General features: G+C 31.2%; 1 protein-coding gene across 10 annotated transcripts in view; it reads right to left on the reverse strand.

Moving 5' to 3' along the window:
• Positions 1-2,972: 2,972 nt before the first annotated feature.
• LOC129943472 (dorsal-ventral patterning tolloid-like protein 1) overlaps positions 2,973-18,876 on the reverse strand; it is a 90,359-nt gene continuing 74,455 nt past the window's right edge. For 7 of the 10 annotated variants that reach the window (XM_056052957.1, XM_056052954.1, XM_056052955.1 and 4 more), the window contains 2 exons: positions 13,480-13,656; positions 2,973-3,463 (listed from right to left, as the gene is read on the reverse strand). In XM_056052957.1, coding sequence (XP_055908932.1) covers positions 3,156-3,463; positions 13,480-13,656 — 485 coding nt within the window. In that variant the 3' untranslated portion in view covers positions 2,973-3,155. Of the gene's footprint in view, positions 3,464-13,395; positions 13,657-18,876 lie in introns of those variants that run through there. The other 3 variants (XR_008781253.1, XM_056052958.1, XM_056052959.1) reach the window with 3 other exon arrangements.

Genomic DNA, 18,876 nt, shown 5'->3' on the forward strand with positions numbered 1-18,876 from the left:
TTACCCATCTGTACAGCTACAAACACCGAACAAATGGTAGAGAAAACACACAATACTAAAATCAGACTTTCTCGAACATGTACAGGTAAAAGTTTTTTCTAACGTTTTTGGCTCTACAGATGCCTACATATTTTTCTTTGTATCATAAATAAGCATTAAAATCTAATGCATATAAGTCTCCACGACACGCCTCGAGTAAATCCACATTTATTATCGTTACCCTACTATAAGAACATTATTATACTAAAACGAAGGAAAATATGTTAAAACCATTTTAGTTAAATATTTACAGTGGCTCCCACTATTAATCGAACACATGAAATATACATTTTCGCAATGCATTATCCCCGAGAAAATTTATAGAGAGTGTAAAACATTTTAACCATCTTACATGACTTTTAAACACATTTGTAGTTTAAATGGGCCAAAATTACAATTTAAGCCATCAAACTGCAAATTAATATTAAAAACAAAAGCAACTCTATATTTTAACACCTCACATATAATCGGTCACTTAATTATTTAGTACTTAGTTGTGTATCCTTTTAATTGCTTTCTCAAATTAAGGTCCTTAATGTTTCTTAAATTCTTTTGAGCAACTTGACGTCCCATTAAGGTCAAGTGACTTTTTCCATGTGTTAAGCTCCCTATTGCAGTTATAATAAAATGTCTTGTATTCCGAGTTAACTGACACTGGACCACAAATGTTTATTCAAAACATTGATGTAAGCGATTTAATACATTTTACCCTCAACATAATATTAGTTTCGATCACCAGAAATTCCAACACATTCTCATACCTTGACCAACAAACCGCCATGCTTATTAGTAAATAATTCATTTGCGTTTCGCCATCTGAACCTTTAGGGTTAACCTTATTTATAATATTGTCTTATGTTTAACCAACAACAGTAAAAATACGTGTCCTGTGTTATAATGTTTATTAGCAAACTTAAATCTTTCACTTCTATTTTTCACTGACTTTTTATACTGAACTGTCGTTTTGGTCATAATTTCGATGGCGATGCTTCTTCTTCTGGCGGTTTCGTTATTGATTTCTTTACTCGTGGTCTCTTTTTCACTCAAATCTTTAAAGATTTTGAAGATAAGAAGGAATTTTAGTTGATTAGTTTAAAAAAGAACTTCTTTTCTGCTCACAATTTGAATCCCATTTTTGTTTTAAAATTGTGAAATTACGTAATCAAGTATGGAAGTACTGTCCTGGCTATGAAACAAAACCAATTCTCAATTTTACAAAGACGTTTGTTTTCCCTTTGGTGTAATTTCGACGTAGGGGCAACTACTTTAAACTTAAGTGCAGTTTTTTGTATTTAAACTAAAATATGTTATAAAATAATTATTAAGTTCCACTATTTATATACATTTTCTTAAAGAAATTGGATCGCTAAAATATAAACTCTCTTTGTCCGATTAGTCGTGGGAGCCACAGTATATAGATACTTAAGATACAATTTATTTTGATTAAAGTCGTAAAAACGCTTTGAATCCCAATTTAGATTGATAACTTCTTCAAAAGTTGTACAAGTATTTACATAAAAAATATATTTTATATTTAAATAAAAAAGAAAAATGTTAAATTATGACAATTAAGATGAATTTCGTAATATATTGTAAAATTTAAAAAACAAAATTGTTCAAGGTAAACATTTTGGTAAACTTGCATTTTCGTATTTTATACCACCAAAACTATTATAAAACAAAAAAAATGCGAACAATATGTCGCTCCGTTCCGTTCTTTGAGTGAATGCCTGAATATACAGGGTATTATTGTTACTGGACGCTCGGAAACTTAATTTAAATTAAAAAGTGTTAATACAAGAAGTGGTTTTCTTTTTGACCAAAACAAGGCAAAGGCATCAATAAGTTGAAACTCTCAATTTAAAACTGGACATATAATTTTAATAAATAACCTTTCGTTTATATCATTTTACAGTCTTCTTAAAAAACCCTAAATGATAAACTATTTTAATATTCAATCAATTTTTGAAAAGTTTAATACAAACATTTTTATATGCAAATGAAAATTGTGCACGTTTTTTTAACATTTTTCTTTGATATATTATTTGAATTTTTTAACTTTTATTTATTTTGTTTTACTATCTTTAATCGTATCAAATATAAAAAACAACAATTTAATTATTTTGTTCTATTTTGTTCGTTATAAAAATGTACAGTTTTTTTTCATTTTAAATTTTTTTTAATTCTCTTTTAAAAACAAGATATACTTTTTAGCTTTGTTCTTTTTTATCAAATGAAGCTTATCTAGGTACCTATAATTTTTTGTTTAAAATACGAAAAAAAAATTAAATAACTTCATTTTATATTTAATTTATTTTTTACACAGCTCTGGTTTTTATCTTTGTTATCTCTGTAACAGCTTGCTCTGTATATATTAAAATATTTAGTTACGCGTGGAGTGTACACAAATTTATAAAAGACATGGTCCATTTTTTATGGATACTAATGCGCCCAGTGCTTTCACTAATGAAAGTGGTATCAAATGAAAGATAGGGTTCAGGTCGTTATTTGATATCAATTAAAAGTAATTTTAATTTAATATGTATATTAATTACAACAGTACAACAATATATTTTAAATTTTAAAATTTAGTATTGAGAAATTATTTAAAGTATTTTTTCGAGGAATGTTAATAAATTTTCTAAAGGTCGTAAATATTTGTAGAAAATAATGCAAACAAAATATACGTTTATTTCCAAATAGGTTATACTAAATATTTAAAAATATGTTCTTGCAAGAAAAATAGTATAAAAAACAGAGTTAAAAAAAAGAAGTGAAATTCTTTTCATCAACTTAAAACACCGACGGTTTTGCACAGTGCTTCACCTCACCTATCATTTGATACCACTTTAATCAGTGAACGCACTGGGCCCAAAAGTGGACCATATCCTCAACATAATGTTGATTGAATAAAAAATAAAAAGTGTGTGAAATAATATTCTTTAAATCTTTATTTGTCTGTTTAATTATTCTTTAACACTTTTCTGTTCATACAACATTCTATGAATAATTTTTCTAGGATTGAATAGAATTACGTTTTTTATTATTTGTTTCTTACAAATTTAAACTAGAAATTTATATCTATGTGTATTTATATGTATTTTCAACAACAATTGTTAAACAGTTTCTAATTGATCAATATGTTCATCGAATCGTATATCATTTATAAATATATCGGGATTATCTTCGTCATCGTCATTGCCATCTTCATCGTCGAGGTCAGCGCTTATCATAATATCTATACCAATGCCTCCAAGGCCGAATCCAGCAGCATTAGAACCAGCAATACATATGTGGGGTGGTGGAGGAACACTTGTTGGTGGTAGGGGGGCTGGGGGAATTATTAAGTTTCCGCTGTTTATACCGTGAAGGCTTCCTGAAAGACTACCCCCAGCTTGGAGATGCCTTCGACTCGAACTTAATCCTGTTGAAGTAATAACGTATTAAACAATGATTCAATTTTAAAATTTTATTGTATTGTAGAAATTTTAAAAGTACATACAAAAAAAATTGTTACTTAAAAGAAATGCAGTAATATGTTTTTTTTTATCGTATGTATGTATATACATATATGTTAGTATCAACTCAAATTATGCCACTTTTCGAACCGTCAAAACAAATTATGTTCCTTAATAAACAATTTCATATTTATCACTACGATTTTCGTCTCGCCCATGGTAGTTTCTTGTGCGACTATAACTAACAATTTTTAAATTATGATGTTATTTATTGGTTTTTTTCAGCATTTTGTAAAAGTGAAAAAACGCTGAATTCCAATCATGAAATAAGTTCATAAAAATTCGGCTTTATTTTACTTTCCAAACTGAATAAAGTTCAAATATCATTCTACTTCCTGTTAGACCAAGATTTCTTTTAGGAAAGAAATTAGCGTCTAAACGTTAAGATATATACTGTATAAAAAAACTTTGAACTCTATCCTACTTTATCATGCGTGGTCTTTCTTTATGAAAATGATAATAACATGAAATTTTCTTCTTAATCATATAATTATTTACTTATATTGCCTGCTATGTTATTTCAGTCGTCGGTTACCTAATCTTCAGCCAACCCTCACGCTCTTTAAACGAAATTGTACAAAAAAGAAATCCTTGATGTTTTTGTAAATACAAAGTAAGAATCCTTCAATCTATAACCTATACAACTTTTAATTACTCGCAATTTTATTGATTGCTTGCCTTTTCGTTTTTCGTAGACGACAACTAAAAAAACTTTTCATGGAAATATTTGAAAATGTGTTTCGGCAAAAAACGTCGTCCCTTTCTATTAAACTAGCTGGTTAAAGCGAGTATTTTGTTTCGATTTGTATGTTATCCTGAAATTGAGAAATGCAAATGGCTTAAACGTGCTATTTATATTTATAATGTATTTAGCAAATTATAAGACTCAAAAAGATCCCTTTGTTATCTGTGCTACAACGAATTTTATATGTATCTTTAAAATGCATATTAATTTGTTATTGAAATTGCAAAAGGCTATATGAAAATGGAATATAGCAAGATGTGTATGGTCGATTAAATAGCACACACAATTATTGTATGTAGGTATTTGGACGCATGCAAACATGTATATACACATAAATGTGAGAGCATAATTATTTTAGCTATACTAAAAGACCAAGGAATTGAAGTCCAAATATCAAAATATGAATATGTTATTTCTAAAGAAACAAAAAATAATGAAATTATAATGCTAAAGAAGTTGCCAAATCCAAAACCTATACAACTCAAAATTTAAAAACTGTAAAATAGGATCAAATTAAGATCAAAAATGAATGGATTTATTACAAAAAGATGATTAGAAACAAGTTTAAATAAATATTGTTATAATATTTAATACAAAATTGTTAAGAATAGCCTTATACATTTTAATATATTGAACATTAATTTAAATTCAACTACTTACACTACTGTTCTTAAGTTTAGAAGCAGGCTTTGTTAATTGTTAATTGAGTCAAGAATATGCGAAAATAAATCGAGTCATTAGATTAGAAGTAGTGAATAAAACAAATTAATTGTTCTTAATTGAGTGTTAACAGAAATTTGCAACAAAAAATGTTTGACAGTGAAGGAACGGGAAAGAATAGATGTTTATTGGTCTAAAGGTCTTTAATGTTTCGCTACAGCCCGAAAAAAGTCGAAATGATCTTTGTGTCAGCAATTATTTAAAATACCATGGTCTTACTCAAAAAATTATTTAAAAAAACACCATAATATATGGTATCAAATTGTCCTGGAGTGACATTTCTCTGGTCTGCTTGGAATTTCCTTATAAATCCTTAAAAGATAAAATTTTTGAAGTTATTTTGAAGGTAATGGTAGCACACATTATTAAAATCCTAATGAAAGCTAACATAACAAAATACAATTAATTTATGAGCTTCTTATCTAGAACCGATTTATTTTCGCATATTCTTGACTCAATTAACAATTTGCCATGAAAGTTCCGTAAGCCAAATCTTTCATTTACTCAACAAAATATTGTTGTTACATTATCAGAATACACTCTTAAAACTTTGTAATAATATTGAACACCCTATATGAAGAAATGTACAAGTATATTTCTATAAACAAAATATAATGCTCACACATTGATTCATAACTCCATTTTACATTAGATGATGATATTTCATATTATAAGAAATATTAAACTGCACATCAGCACATTTTTATCTTCAGTAACTTGTGTGCCCAAATCATCATTCATAATTCTAAAAGAAATCTTGTGTCCGCAATTTTATAAGATAATGAAAAAGCAAATGGTCTTCAGTCAAAGATATATTTCCTAAGTAAGCATTTTATAAGTATTAAAATGGATTAATCGATAGTTATTCAACGTATAGCCGATGATTTTCCCCCACCAGCGGTAAGGGATTGGAAGCTTTGACATTTAATAAAGATTATTAATGCAAAATTAATAATTGTATTTTATAAAATTGTTGATTGCGATCTTATGCGATCACAAAATATATTTTTTTTATTAACCAAGAATTGAAATAAAAAAATATTTCTTATTTCTCTAAAATGACCACATTTAAAAATCTTGAACTATTCCATAACATTTGGAATTAATTGCTAAAAAATTCAGCTAAACAAAACTTTCTTCAAGTACTGGATTCGTAACTGATAATGAATACCATTCATTTTTGTATTACTTCTGACATTTTTGGGTGGCTGCAAATATCAAATTAATGTAAAAATAATATTTGAAATGCCAGTTCAGTGTCAAAATCAAAATAGGACTAGTTTCAGACGTATTATTTCTTAGTTTTGGATTGTGAAAGAAGATCGGGTACTAGTCATTTGAAGAAATGCAGGGGTACTGGTTTTTTTAGGACTACGTACCAGGCCGAGCTAGCTAAACTGTGCACTAGCTCAAGACGAATGTTAACAAATTAGGCTTCAATGTTTTAATTATACACAAGGATAGGAAATAAACATGCAGGCCTTGTTACAAAAAGTAAAGAAGCTTTTAAGAAGAAAGTTATAAAAACAAATAAATAAATTGTAAATACGAAATTTGAAAATTAAAGTTTCCTCTCCCGAAAAGGAATACTTTTTTTTTGTATATTGTACACGCACTCAAGGGGATATGAATATCTTTATAATGATTATACACAGTGCGGGTAATTAGGAAGGGAGTGGGAAACATTTAGCCTGGTAAAGCATTCCACATTCGTGTATTGCGACTAAAAAAAGAATCTCTGTACTTTACAGTACGACCGAAATTGGGCTTAATGGTAAGCTGATAGGCATTCCTAAAGGAACGAGTATTACGGTGAATTATTTGAAAGGAGGAATGAAACTGGCTATTTCATAAGAGCATTGTTCATTGTTAGGCAACGGTCACCCATCATTTTTAGAGCTCTCTTTTGAATTTTGTCTAAGAGACTCAAGTGGGTTAAAGGAGCACCTGATCAAATATGGGAATTGTACTCAAGTTTTGGACGAATATAGGCTTTATAAATTATATCCAGATCACAAGGGGCAAAAAACTACTTGCATCCTCGGAGAGAACCTAAACACTTAGTAGCTCTTTGGTCATGTCAAATATGTGGTCACTCCACAACAAGATGTTTGTAATGCACATACCTAGGACTGTAAGCTGTAAAGTCTCCTCGATGCAAGTAGCACTCATGGATAGTGGTATTAGGGGAGGGTTACGCTTTTGCAACAGTAGACAGCATTGGGTTTTCGAAGCATTCAATTCTACACGGTTTTTGATTCCCCATTGTACAATGCTGTCAAGATCAGAACTTAATGAGCTTATCATACGCTGCCGTTGGTAGTTCACATCCGAAGAACAAGGATGATAATCTAAAAACGAATATAAAAAGCTGAGGGTACTGTCATCAGCGAAACACTTTAGTGGGTTGGGAGTTTCAGACAAAAGATCATTTATAAAAATAAGGAAGAGCGGCGGAGACAAAACGAAGCCCTGCGGCACAACACACAACCATGAGATCACCAGTGGACCTATTGCAACGAAAGCCATATTGCCGGTCATTAAGAAGCTTCCGTTCTTCAAGATATTTTTAAAGCTGAAAATTGATCATCGTTTCCATGACCTTGGAAAGATGGGATGTTATTAAATTGGACGATAGTTAGATGTTGACAGAGACAGGCTCAACAAGTGCAATTTCCATACACTCGGAAAGAAACCTGTAGAATAGGAAAGATGGAAAAGCTTACGCCGTGGTTTTGTCAGCGTGGAAGAGAACCTCTTCAGAACAATAGGGGATTTGTATATGTCAAGGTCTTTCAGTATTCTTGCGACTGCACGACTGCGAAAGAAGACACTGTAGTATTTTTTGCCTTAATTTCTGATCATGCAAACATTTGGTCTTTCTGGCTTGTTTGAACTTATTCCGATTTTCCTCAGTCGGGTTGGCTTTATAACAACGGAAACTTACATCTCTGAACCTAATAACCTCTTTACAGCTCGAATCAAACCATGAGTTCTCTTTAGGTTTTATAGATTTTACCCTATTCGGGACAAAATTTCTCATTCCACAAAGAATTAAATTTGTTACCAAATCCGCGCTAGAATCCAATCACTATCGAGGAAGCATAGTGGCCAGTTAAATTTCCTGAACAATTCATTGAGACCGTCCCAGTTGGTTTTCTCATATTGCCAAACGGTTCTCGTAGGGGTTTTAACTTTAACTGGATTTTTTCGGCATGAGAAATTTGCATATATATTCATAAATTAAAAGTGAATATCAATTCAAACTCGAAAAGAACTCGAAACAAATTTATTGGAACTAATTTTTCGATGCTAGACCTATTCATATGTAACTGGGGCGATTATTCCGCAGTCTACAGCATGGAGAAAAAATTGCCTGCATTAATACCTCACACAACAGTATCGATCTAGAAATCCCAATTAGTATATTGTTAAGTTTTTAACTTAAGTAAATTATTCTACAGCATAGATATGAAATAGACAGAAGGACAAAACAGGAAGCAGATAACTAACAATGAATGATCCTTGAAGAAGACCATTGTAAACAGGAAAGAAGGAAATCAGTTTACCATTAAAAGATACGGTTTGCATACGATTAGTGAAATGTGATTAAATATGACTTTAAGCTGTGATAAACAAGTTAAAATAAGTCATCAGTTTATAACAGAGAAGATTAGAATTCATGCAATCAAATGCCTTTGCAAAGTCCAGACTTTCAGACCTTAGACATTAAAGGAGTGAATTTGGATTGTTGATAAATCATCTTAGATTTTAGCCCAGGATTACTTAGGTTTGTATTCCTCAGAGCAGAATGAGCAGCATTATTGAATAAAAATATTTTGATTGTGCTTTCAGCCTCCCGCAGATCAAATTAAGAATAATAATAATTCAGAAATATCAATAAAAAGAGAGTCAGTTACGTTTAGTGTGTTATTCTAGGAGCAAAAGAGAGCAGTGCGAGCGCATATTTTTCTCTTTTCCTTTCAAAGCCAGAGCATAAAATATATACGTCTCATAAGTTAGTCGGGTTGATTTGCAAATTCTCGGTGGACTTTCTTCAAGATAATGTTATTTACAAATGAATTATAACTGAAATGAATCTTCTAAAAGCATGGAACAAAATACGATTCAATGTTCTCCAGATATATTTTTTTTATACGAGAACATATGTATGCATATTATACATCTCTACAAAATTTGTTCCTGGCGATCAAATCGCGCTTTTCCTATTGGGTTTGGTGGCCTTAATTCAAATCGAACTTCAAACTTATAGAAGATAGAGATACTACTTTTTACAAGTCGGCGTGGATAGATGCGTGGATGGAACTCATTTGATACCTATGATACAATTTGAACACTATGGCCAAACATAAACAAACACTTAACCGAAAACGTTATCCAACTGAACAAAAAAGTTCTCTCTTCTCTCGTAAGCGTTACCACTGGGCACAACCGATTGGGTTATCAGAGGAAGAAGATGAAACTTAGTACGAACGACTATTGGGGTGATGAGGATACATGGGGATACCTCAAGCCTGGCAAAACCACAGAAGCATATGGATTTAATGCAGAGGTTATCAAAGCAGCTGGAGATCTCCTTCACATCGCATATGAAATATTTTCTGAAATATTGTGTGATATGTTTTTATCAGTGTGGCCTTAGACAAAGAAAGTCCACATTTGATTAAATATTCATATTGCGAGAGATCCTGGAAAAATCCAAACACTTTAAATCAACATTCATTCATCTATTTCATGGCTGTATATGACAGCATCTACAGGGACGAACTATATATAAACATGTCTAGTTTTGTTATCCTTTCCAACTAGTCTTGAAACAATTTTAACTTTGAGGTAGTCAAGGACTTTTTCTATTTGAGCTCAACTGATGGGTCACCTTAAACTCTTGGAAACCAATGTTCTGGTCTGGATAGAATTTTAAATCCATACTTACAGCGCAGCGTATTAGAGTAAGGCCACACAGGCACAAGTGCATACTGACCCCACCCAACTTAAAGTGCGCAACCGGAGACATGTAGGTAGTGACCGAGCTACACAGGACTTTTAGCAATTAGAAGGCAGCTGAATAAATTTGAACTTAGTTTACTAATGTTAACTAAATAAACACCACGTGTTAAGAAAATATTAGTCATAATTTATATTACGTTTGTTTTATGTTTTCCATTTTGCAAATTGAATCCGAATGAAATAAGAACTGAAAGAAAGGTTGTGAACTAAAATGTTTTTTTTTTATTGACACTAACTTCTAGCAAAATAACAAACAATAATGAAGCTTATGTCTATTTTTGTCTGATTAAAAAACTTAGTCGAATCAGCTTGCGAAAATGAAACTTTATTTAAAAGATTTATCAAAAGTTTATTTTTCAGCTTATTGGAAAACCCAAAAATAATCAATTTAGCAAAAAATAGTTAAAAAGAAGTTCTGTGAAAATGTAAGAGTTCATCTTGAGTAACGTTTTAGTGTTCTTTATATTAGGTACTATTCCACGATCGCAGTCATCGAATATCAAACGTACCAACGCAACGCCAACGTCTCAGAAAGAAAAACCTCGAAAAGAAAATTGCTTTTGATATACTAGAACAAAAGTCAAATTCTGTTTGTCTATTTTATCTGTACTTTATCTGCAGTGATAATATTAAGTATTTATATTTGTATACTTGTCAATACTAGAACCTTAATACGTTCTTAATCCGGGAGACCTTTTTTCAGCACTAATATCTTAAAAAACAATTTAAACAAATATTGAAGGATATTTAAAAGGGAGAACACTTTGTTGGTTTAAAATATATACAAAAGAAATAGCCGGAAAAACACTACAAACTATTAATTACATATGTATGTATTTCTAATCATGTTACTGTTTTTCCACTCGAACACTGTTATTGACATAGATCTAATTATAGTTTCTAGATAGTGTTGTTAAAAACGGGTAGTTTGAAAAAAATTTTAAATTTTGTTCGATGCAATAAACATCAACTACTTCAAGTTTTTTTCACGTGCACCAATGGGGACGCTTCTTAGACTCTTATTTCATTTAAAATTGATAACAAATCTTCACAAAATTATTGTTTGTAAACGTTGATTTTTTAAGAGCTTGAGAAATTTAAAAAAAAAAACGCATAAAATTTGCAAAATCTCATCGATTCTTTATTTGAAACGTTAGATTGGTCCATGATATTTACTTTTAGAAGATAATTTCATTTAAATGTTGACCACGGCTGCGTCTTAGGTGGTCCATTCGGAAAGTCCAATTTTGGGTAACTTTTTCGAGCCTTTCGGCCGGAATAGCCCGAATTCCTTCGGAAATGTTGTCTTCCAAAGCTGGAATAGTTGCTGGCTTATTTGTGTAGACTTTAGACTTGACGTAGCCCCACAAAAAATAGTCTAAAGGCGTCAAATCGCATGATCTTGGTGGCCAACTTACCGGTCCATTCCTTGAGATCAATTGTTCTCCGAAGTTTTCCCTCAAAATGGCCATAGAATCGCGAGCTATGTGGCATGTAGCGCCATCTTGTTGAAACCACAAGTCAACCAAGTTCAGTTCTTCCATTTTTGGCAACAAAAAGTTTGTTAGCATTGAACGATAGCGATCGCCATTCACCGTAACGTTGCGTCCAACAGCATCTTTGAAAAAATACGGTCCAATGATTCCACCAGCGTACAAACCACACCAAACAGTGCATTTTTCGGGATGCATGATCAGTTCTTGAACGGCTTCTGGTTGCTCTTCACTTTAAATGCGGCAATTTTGCTTATTTACGTAGCCATTCAACCAGAAATGAGCCTCATCGCTGAACAAAATTTGTCGATAAAAAAGCGGATTTTCTGCCAACTTTTCTAGGGCCCATTCACTGAAAATTCGACGTTGTGGCAGATCGTTCGGCTTCAGTCCTTGCACGAGCTGTATTTTTTACGGTTTTACACCAAGATCTTTGCGTAAAATCTTCCATGTGGTCGAATCACACAAACCCAATTGCTGCGAACGGCGACGAATTGACATTTCACGGTCTTCAGCAACACTCTCAGAAACAGACGCAATATTCTCTTCTGTACGCACTGTACGCATTCGTGTGGTTGGTTTAATGTCCAATAAAGTAAACTGAGTGCGAAACTTGGTCACAATCGCATTAATTGTTTGCTCACTTGGTCGATTATGTAGACCATAAATCGGACGTAAAGCGCGAAACACATTTCGAACCGAACACTGATTTTGGTAATAAAATTCAATGATTTGCAAGCGTTGCTCGTTAGTAAGTCTATTCATGATGAAATGTCAAAGCATACTGAGCATCTTTCTCTTTGACACCATGTCTGAAATCCCGCGTGATCTGTCAAATACTAATGCATGAAAATCCTAACATCAAAAAAATCACCCTTTACAATGGATAAAAGCAAAATTTCTAAAATAAAATTTGCAGATATTTGTTTGAGTTAGGCAACTGAACACGTCTGCAAGTTTTTCAAGTTTATATGCTTTTACGAGTTTTCGAAAGTTTTTTTAGCCCAAAGGTTTAAATTTAAGGTTTAAATGTTTTTTTTTTTAATTTGAAATGAAAATCAGTCTGCTCAGTCCCATGCATGTATCTCAGGAACGAGCAGAAATATTTGCTTAAAAATTGCAATAACTGGAAAAATTTATACAAATGAATAACAAGTACAACATCCGCAGTAGAATTACTTCAGATAAAGTATAAAGTGAGATCTTGCTACAGACATTTTTGTTTTGATTTTTTCATTTAAGACGTTGCGTTGGTACTTTTGATAGGTCCTTTAGAAAATTAAAATCTTGCTTCTCATTCTGGTTTTCAACATTTGAACACAAAAGTTGTTGTAAGCTGACTCCACAAAGTAGCTCAATTTTACGGGAGTGCACATGAGTTGTTATATTTCTTTTTTATTTTGCAAAAAGTTACTGTCAACAAATATAGCTTCATCTGTTACACACGAAGACCTACTCATAGTTCGACGATATTCTACGAACGAATCTACTTTCCTCTGTTCTTAACGCAACCTACTAGCCTTTTGATGCATCTTACCAATCATCTTTAATATGATATCCCAAAAACAAATACGGCTATTCTTTTAGGAAAATTAAATTGATATATTTTGCAGACAATCTTTACTAATTTTCTACGAAAGCAAGCATACATATAGGTGCATGCGATCTGTCGGTCATTTTATTTATTATTGTATTGACAAAAACATAAGTTATTCAACCAAAAATCACTAAACTTCAAATAAAATAAAATAAAACTTTTTTCTGACTAAACGCTAACAAACATTCAAACCAATCGAAGGGGTTCGTAGGGAACGGTTATTTTTAGAATGATTATTTTTTTTTAATAGACATTTTCTAAAATTATATTAAAGGAACTTGATTGAATATTCTGTTCCGAACGAATACCTCGATATTGCTAAAATAATATTGTAAACACCTGTAGCACTTGTTGTTGAATCATAATGTCCTGTGTTTCGATGTAATCCGAGTTGTCTATGTCGACGTTTTTTTTGGCGATGACAAAGTGTGCATAGGAGACAAATTAGGAACGAGACGGCGGCCATGCTGATTATTATTAGAACGCCGTGATCCTCTTCGGGAGCTTCCATGATACCTGTTGTTTTTTGTCAGCCCATTGAGTATTTACCGCACATTCAATATTGAATTCCCAGATAAAATCATTACGCATAAATAAAAATACAAGAAAAATATTCAGAGTTAGTATTCTTATTCGATAACGTAAAATACGCACATATTAAAAAAACAGTCAATATAATCGGATATCCAAATAAAATATTTATATTAACAATGTGTTCCAAAAAATAGTAATAAATTATATATTTGTTTGTATTTTGATTTTGATTTTAATGTAAAATACTTGTAAAAAGAATAGTATTGTTTTTTTTTGTATTTTTTAATTGAGTCTAGTAATTTATTTAATGTTTTATTTTAATGTGTTCTACGAATTGTATGTATTGAACTGCTTTTTGTTTAGAAGTTGAAAGGAAAAAGTAATATTAGTGTTTAAAATTTTCATTAAAAAATATTGATTTATATCTAACAAAGAAATTTATGTATACACTTGTTTAAATGTATTTCATTTATATTTATTTATTTTTATATTATTATCTAATGAAATAAGAATCATTAATACATATAAGAGTGCAATAGAATCATAAATAGTGATTATTTAATGTGTGCGCTAATCGCTTATACATAGGTACATATATTTCAAAAGCGCAAATCGATGAAGTGAATGTTGTACCTGTAAGCACTTATAACGGTTATTTTCTCTTGACGTGTGGTTTTGAACCTTGAAATACTTTTTCTTGGAGCTGGTCTTTTTGAATAAACTTTCTCCTTAAAAAAGATTCCTTTCGCGTGAGAATACTCGAAGGTCGTGCGATTTGACGCCTTTTATGAAAATATTCAGCACGTTATTGCTGACTTACGGACCCAATTGCTGCGAAAGTTGGGCCTCTCGGCTGCAATTTTCTCTAGCCAGTGGCGCGGTGGCAGCCACTAGCCAGAAATCATTTTTAAAACATAAGGAAAAATCCTTATCTATTTAATAAAGCAAAATTCTTGGTCATACCATTAAAATATATACACACGTTTAAGTTCCTTCTTAAAAACCACACGTCTTAAAAAACACCATTTATAATGCTGTCTTAAAAAAATGTCATCATTCTAAAGCATACTAAAATAACATTCTGTAAAACATGCAATTAAATCGAAAACGTATATAAATATAAGAGTCCAATCGCGTACACAGATGTTCAATGAACTTAAAATAAATATAATATTTTCCCAAAGCCAGGGGTTTGACAGTAGTTGCATTTTTACTTGCGAAATTTACGAATTAAATGTTTTTCCACAAAATCTTGAACTGAAGATTTTCATCAAACATTAATTAAATTCCGCCCGTCTGTCCTCGCCCCTATATTTGGAATATAGGCGTAAGGCGTTTTTTCATTTTCATTTTTTTATTATTTTTCATAAGTCTAAAAATAATAGTAGCCCCCATACAAACTTTTTCGTCAAATATCGAAAAATTGAATTTTCCCAAGATACAGTATTAATAAATATTCTCAATTTTTTTTATTTGGCTTTTTTTAATAGAAAGAATACTTTGTAACCATATTAATATTAAATTATTTTTTGAAACTTCCATACCCGATCAAACTTAATTCATACAATTTTTTTTCAGCATCAGCTGAGCTGTGTAGAAGAGACTTTAAAATATAAATTGAAGTATTTAAATTTCTCATACACTTAACTAAGTTCCACATAGATTAAAACGTAACCAACTTCGTTTCATCAAAAAATATCCAACAGAAGTCAATGTATATATGAAATTAAAATCGTTAAAATGAATTGCGAAGTTGTGATTCGTTGAAAGAATACAAAATAGTCTTTAAATATTAGTTAACGATAGGTATGATAAAAAAAGAGGAGGGAGAACGTATTCCCGCAAAACTTCAACCCAGAATCAAATTTAGCATACTACAGCACTTAATAAATTTTATCAAAAAGTACAGAAGGGAAATACGAGGAGTAGCGACTGCGGTCGATCAAATTCAGGCTAGAGGTGGAATGCCGGAGCATGTGAGTAATAAAATTTTGACCTGCCTATAGCCAAAGTATTTCGTTCTAGTGTTTGCCAAACCAGGACATTTGCAGAGGAAATGGATTATCGTTTCGCCTATAGCCATACTGAACAAAAAAAAAACATAACTGGATTTGACAGTAATAATGGGGATAGTGTTGAGTTCTTGGAAGATGAAGCCGATACAAATATAAACATGATATGATGAAATTACGAGTATATAATATTTTGCTTTCACACATTTACTTAATTTCAGGTTTCCTTAATTTACACAACGAAGAACAACCAAAGGAAACGACATGTGACTTTGAAAAATACCATCGCAATCAATTAAGAAATCCTGTCTAGACACAACTAAAAACCACACAGACTCAAATATCCCACGATCAAGAAGCTACGTCTGCGTTGATAAAAAGGCTATCATAAAAACAAATATCCCTATGTCAAAATAATTTCAAAAAGTTCTCTTGTTTAACCCCTATGCAAGAGAGGGAAAGTAAATGGTGTGGAAGGCGCTGACCAGTTGCTTCAACCTTGGTAGCTCTAAAATTACGGAGCAATATTCGCAGCTATCTGCAAAAGAAATTTAGCTTTCGAAGCTAAGACCTAAAAAGAGGAGCTATTCAAACAAAATATTCCAATTCCAAACCGAAGTTCTTGAAAAAGTAAAAAGTTATTCCTTGATAACTTGGTATAACTTAAAAAGTTTTGACTTGTATCAGGAAAAGAGCCTTAAAGTCATAAAATGTTGAGGAACAGTTCCCTAACAAAGACAAAGTGAGCATACAAAAATTAAAAATACTTACATGATAAATTTATGTACAATTAAATTAAAAAAAAATAGTATGAATAGTAGTTTTTCAATATATGAATCATGGTCAATTATCAACCAGTACAGCAATAAAATATATACGTAAACTGTTTATTTAAAAAGACTCCACTTAGTTAACTCTACTCGTTTTCAAAGAAAATTCGCAACCATTTGTTTAAAAGAATATGAATTTTTACTTAAGACCTATGGGAACTTAATGGCAAGTTTTACATTCGCTCAAAATTTCGAAATCGAGGTTTTAATAAAATATTACGATGATAGAGAATCGAAACTTTATTTATTTTTCCAAAAGAGCGAGCAAAAAATAATAATAAATCCCAATATAAATATCATTCATTCGACCCCTGTTCACATTAAACGGGAAACCAGCCAATAAACCATGTTATAAAACACCAACCAAGCAAAATTCTCAGTTCGTTCTAACTACAAAACAATGAACTGCTTATCCACGTCCTAATGACTCAAGCCATATGTGCATTGTGCAGAAACGTAAACAAACATCTGCAAAACATTAAAGGATCTCAAGTGGAAGCTACGAATTGTGATCGACGATGACACACCAAGAAGTATTTGAGTGGGTCACCATACGATCGGAAAATATGAGGAGTTTTGAACATGGATATAAAAATCTACATCAAAACCAAAAATTAATTGACATAGTTTATCATAAAATAAAAATAGATTAGGTGGCGCAACAGTTCTTTGAAATTTAGGGCCTAGTGTGACAACCATTCCTGTGTGCGAGTAATGCTGTCAGGCATGGAGGGGACCTACAATTTTAAGCCGAATCCGAACGGATAAATTCAGAAAGCACTTTCCATGACAAGAATTACTCTTGAAGGATTTGTAGAACCCTCGCAAGAGGCAATAACCGTGAAAAAAAAAACTTTATGTAGCGCAGGCAGGGATTGAACCCAAGACCTCTGTCATGACAGTCCTTCGCACTAACCATTACTACACTTATCAATGGTCGAGAAATGCTTCATTGAAATTTTTCTTAAAACTAGTCTTTTAAGATAAAAGTTCCAGGCTCTACGTTTTATGTTGAGAACTCTTATTGTGGACAAAGGAAACAATTCTACATAAGGTTTAGATCAGGAAGCCGATGAAAAACTCTAACCTTTTTCCATATGTGGTCGCTTTAAAATCCCTTGTTTGTCATCGACGGAATGTCCTCCCTTGGACTTAATAACCAATTAGGTTAAATGGTGTTGCTATTCTTTTCTGAAGTTTTTAATTTAGATGGTATTGTTTTGATTCATTAAGTTTAAATATAAGTGAATTCATCCTAACATCTACATATCAAGATATTAAATCCATTTAAAATAACAGCAAAAAAGCAAGAATTACATTAAACTAAAAAACGTATTTATTTACTATTCAACTTTTCTTTAGTCGGACTAAGTATCTAAAAATCGAAACAAACCCGCGTAACTTCTGGAAACATCTAAATTACTTAATGATGAATTGTGTTTCGTGGTTCGTGGATTCTTCATATCTTAAATATATCCTGTATAATATTGTATACAAGAGGAATGTTCTAAATATTAAATAAAAAGTAAATTAAGTTCTACCACAGGGAAACCATCTTGGTGCGTTATTATTTTTGTTACTTTTAAATGGACTTCCATGATATTCTACAAAACGATTTACAAAGGAGTGGTGTAATTTTAAATGAATATTTTTAAATAATGACAAGTGTTGTGTTTTTTACATTAATATCGGAAAAGCTTGTCGTCTTTGTGAAATTTGTCTAGCTTTACTAACTTTGGTGTAGTGTTAGCCTCTTAACTAATTCTAAATTTTCTAAAAAATTAAAACTTTAACAAAGAAAAAAAAATTGGGACTAACTACAAAAATCTTGAAACGCATAATTTATTTAGAAACAATATTTGGCTTCTGGAGCTACCGCACGGGTATGCTACTATTATTTTTTTTATTGGGAATAATTTTTCTAAGTTCTTGTAACTTTACGTAGCCTTAGAGAAAACATTTAACTTTTCCAGAAAATCCAAGAACCTCCTTTTTGTCTGAAATTTTTTGAGGTAAATAAAGTTATTGTTCCTTCTATTGCGTTATTAAGTTCTTAAATTATTAAATAATTTTACAAATATTTCTGCTATTAATTTTTCCTTGAATTTTGAAAAAAAAACAATAGGTTGTAATTTGATTCTCGAATAATATTATAGCGTTTATGTGAAATAAAAATGTCTTAGTTTTTTATAATATTTAAATGCAACATTAAACAAAAACAAAACAGGAAGGCATATTTAAATTAAATGCCATTTGTAACTGATACGTTTTTTTAAAAATCAAATCCAAAATACAATATTTGAATAGATAGTCTAAATAACAATTCAAAAATATATTATGTATATGTTGATGGTTAAGTA

The sequence above is a fragment of the Eupeodes corollae genome, chromosome 1 (genome assembly GCF_945859685.1).
Source record: "Eupeodes corollae chromosome 1, idEupCoro1.1, whole genome shotgun sequence".
In the NCBI taxonomy this organism is placed as follows: domain Eukaryota; kingdom Metazoa; phylum Arthropoda; class Insecta; order Diptera; family Syrphidae; genus Eupeodes; species Eupeodes corollae.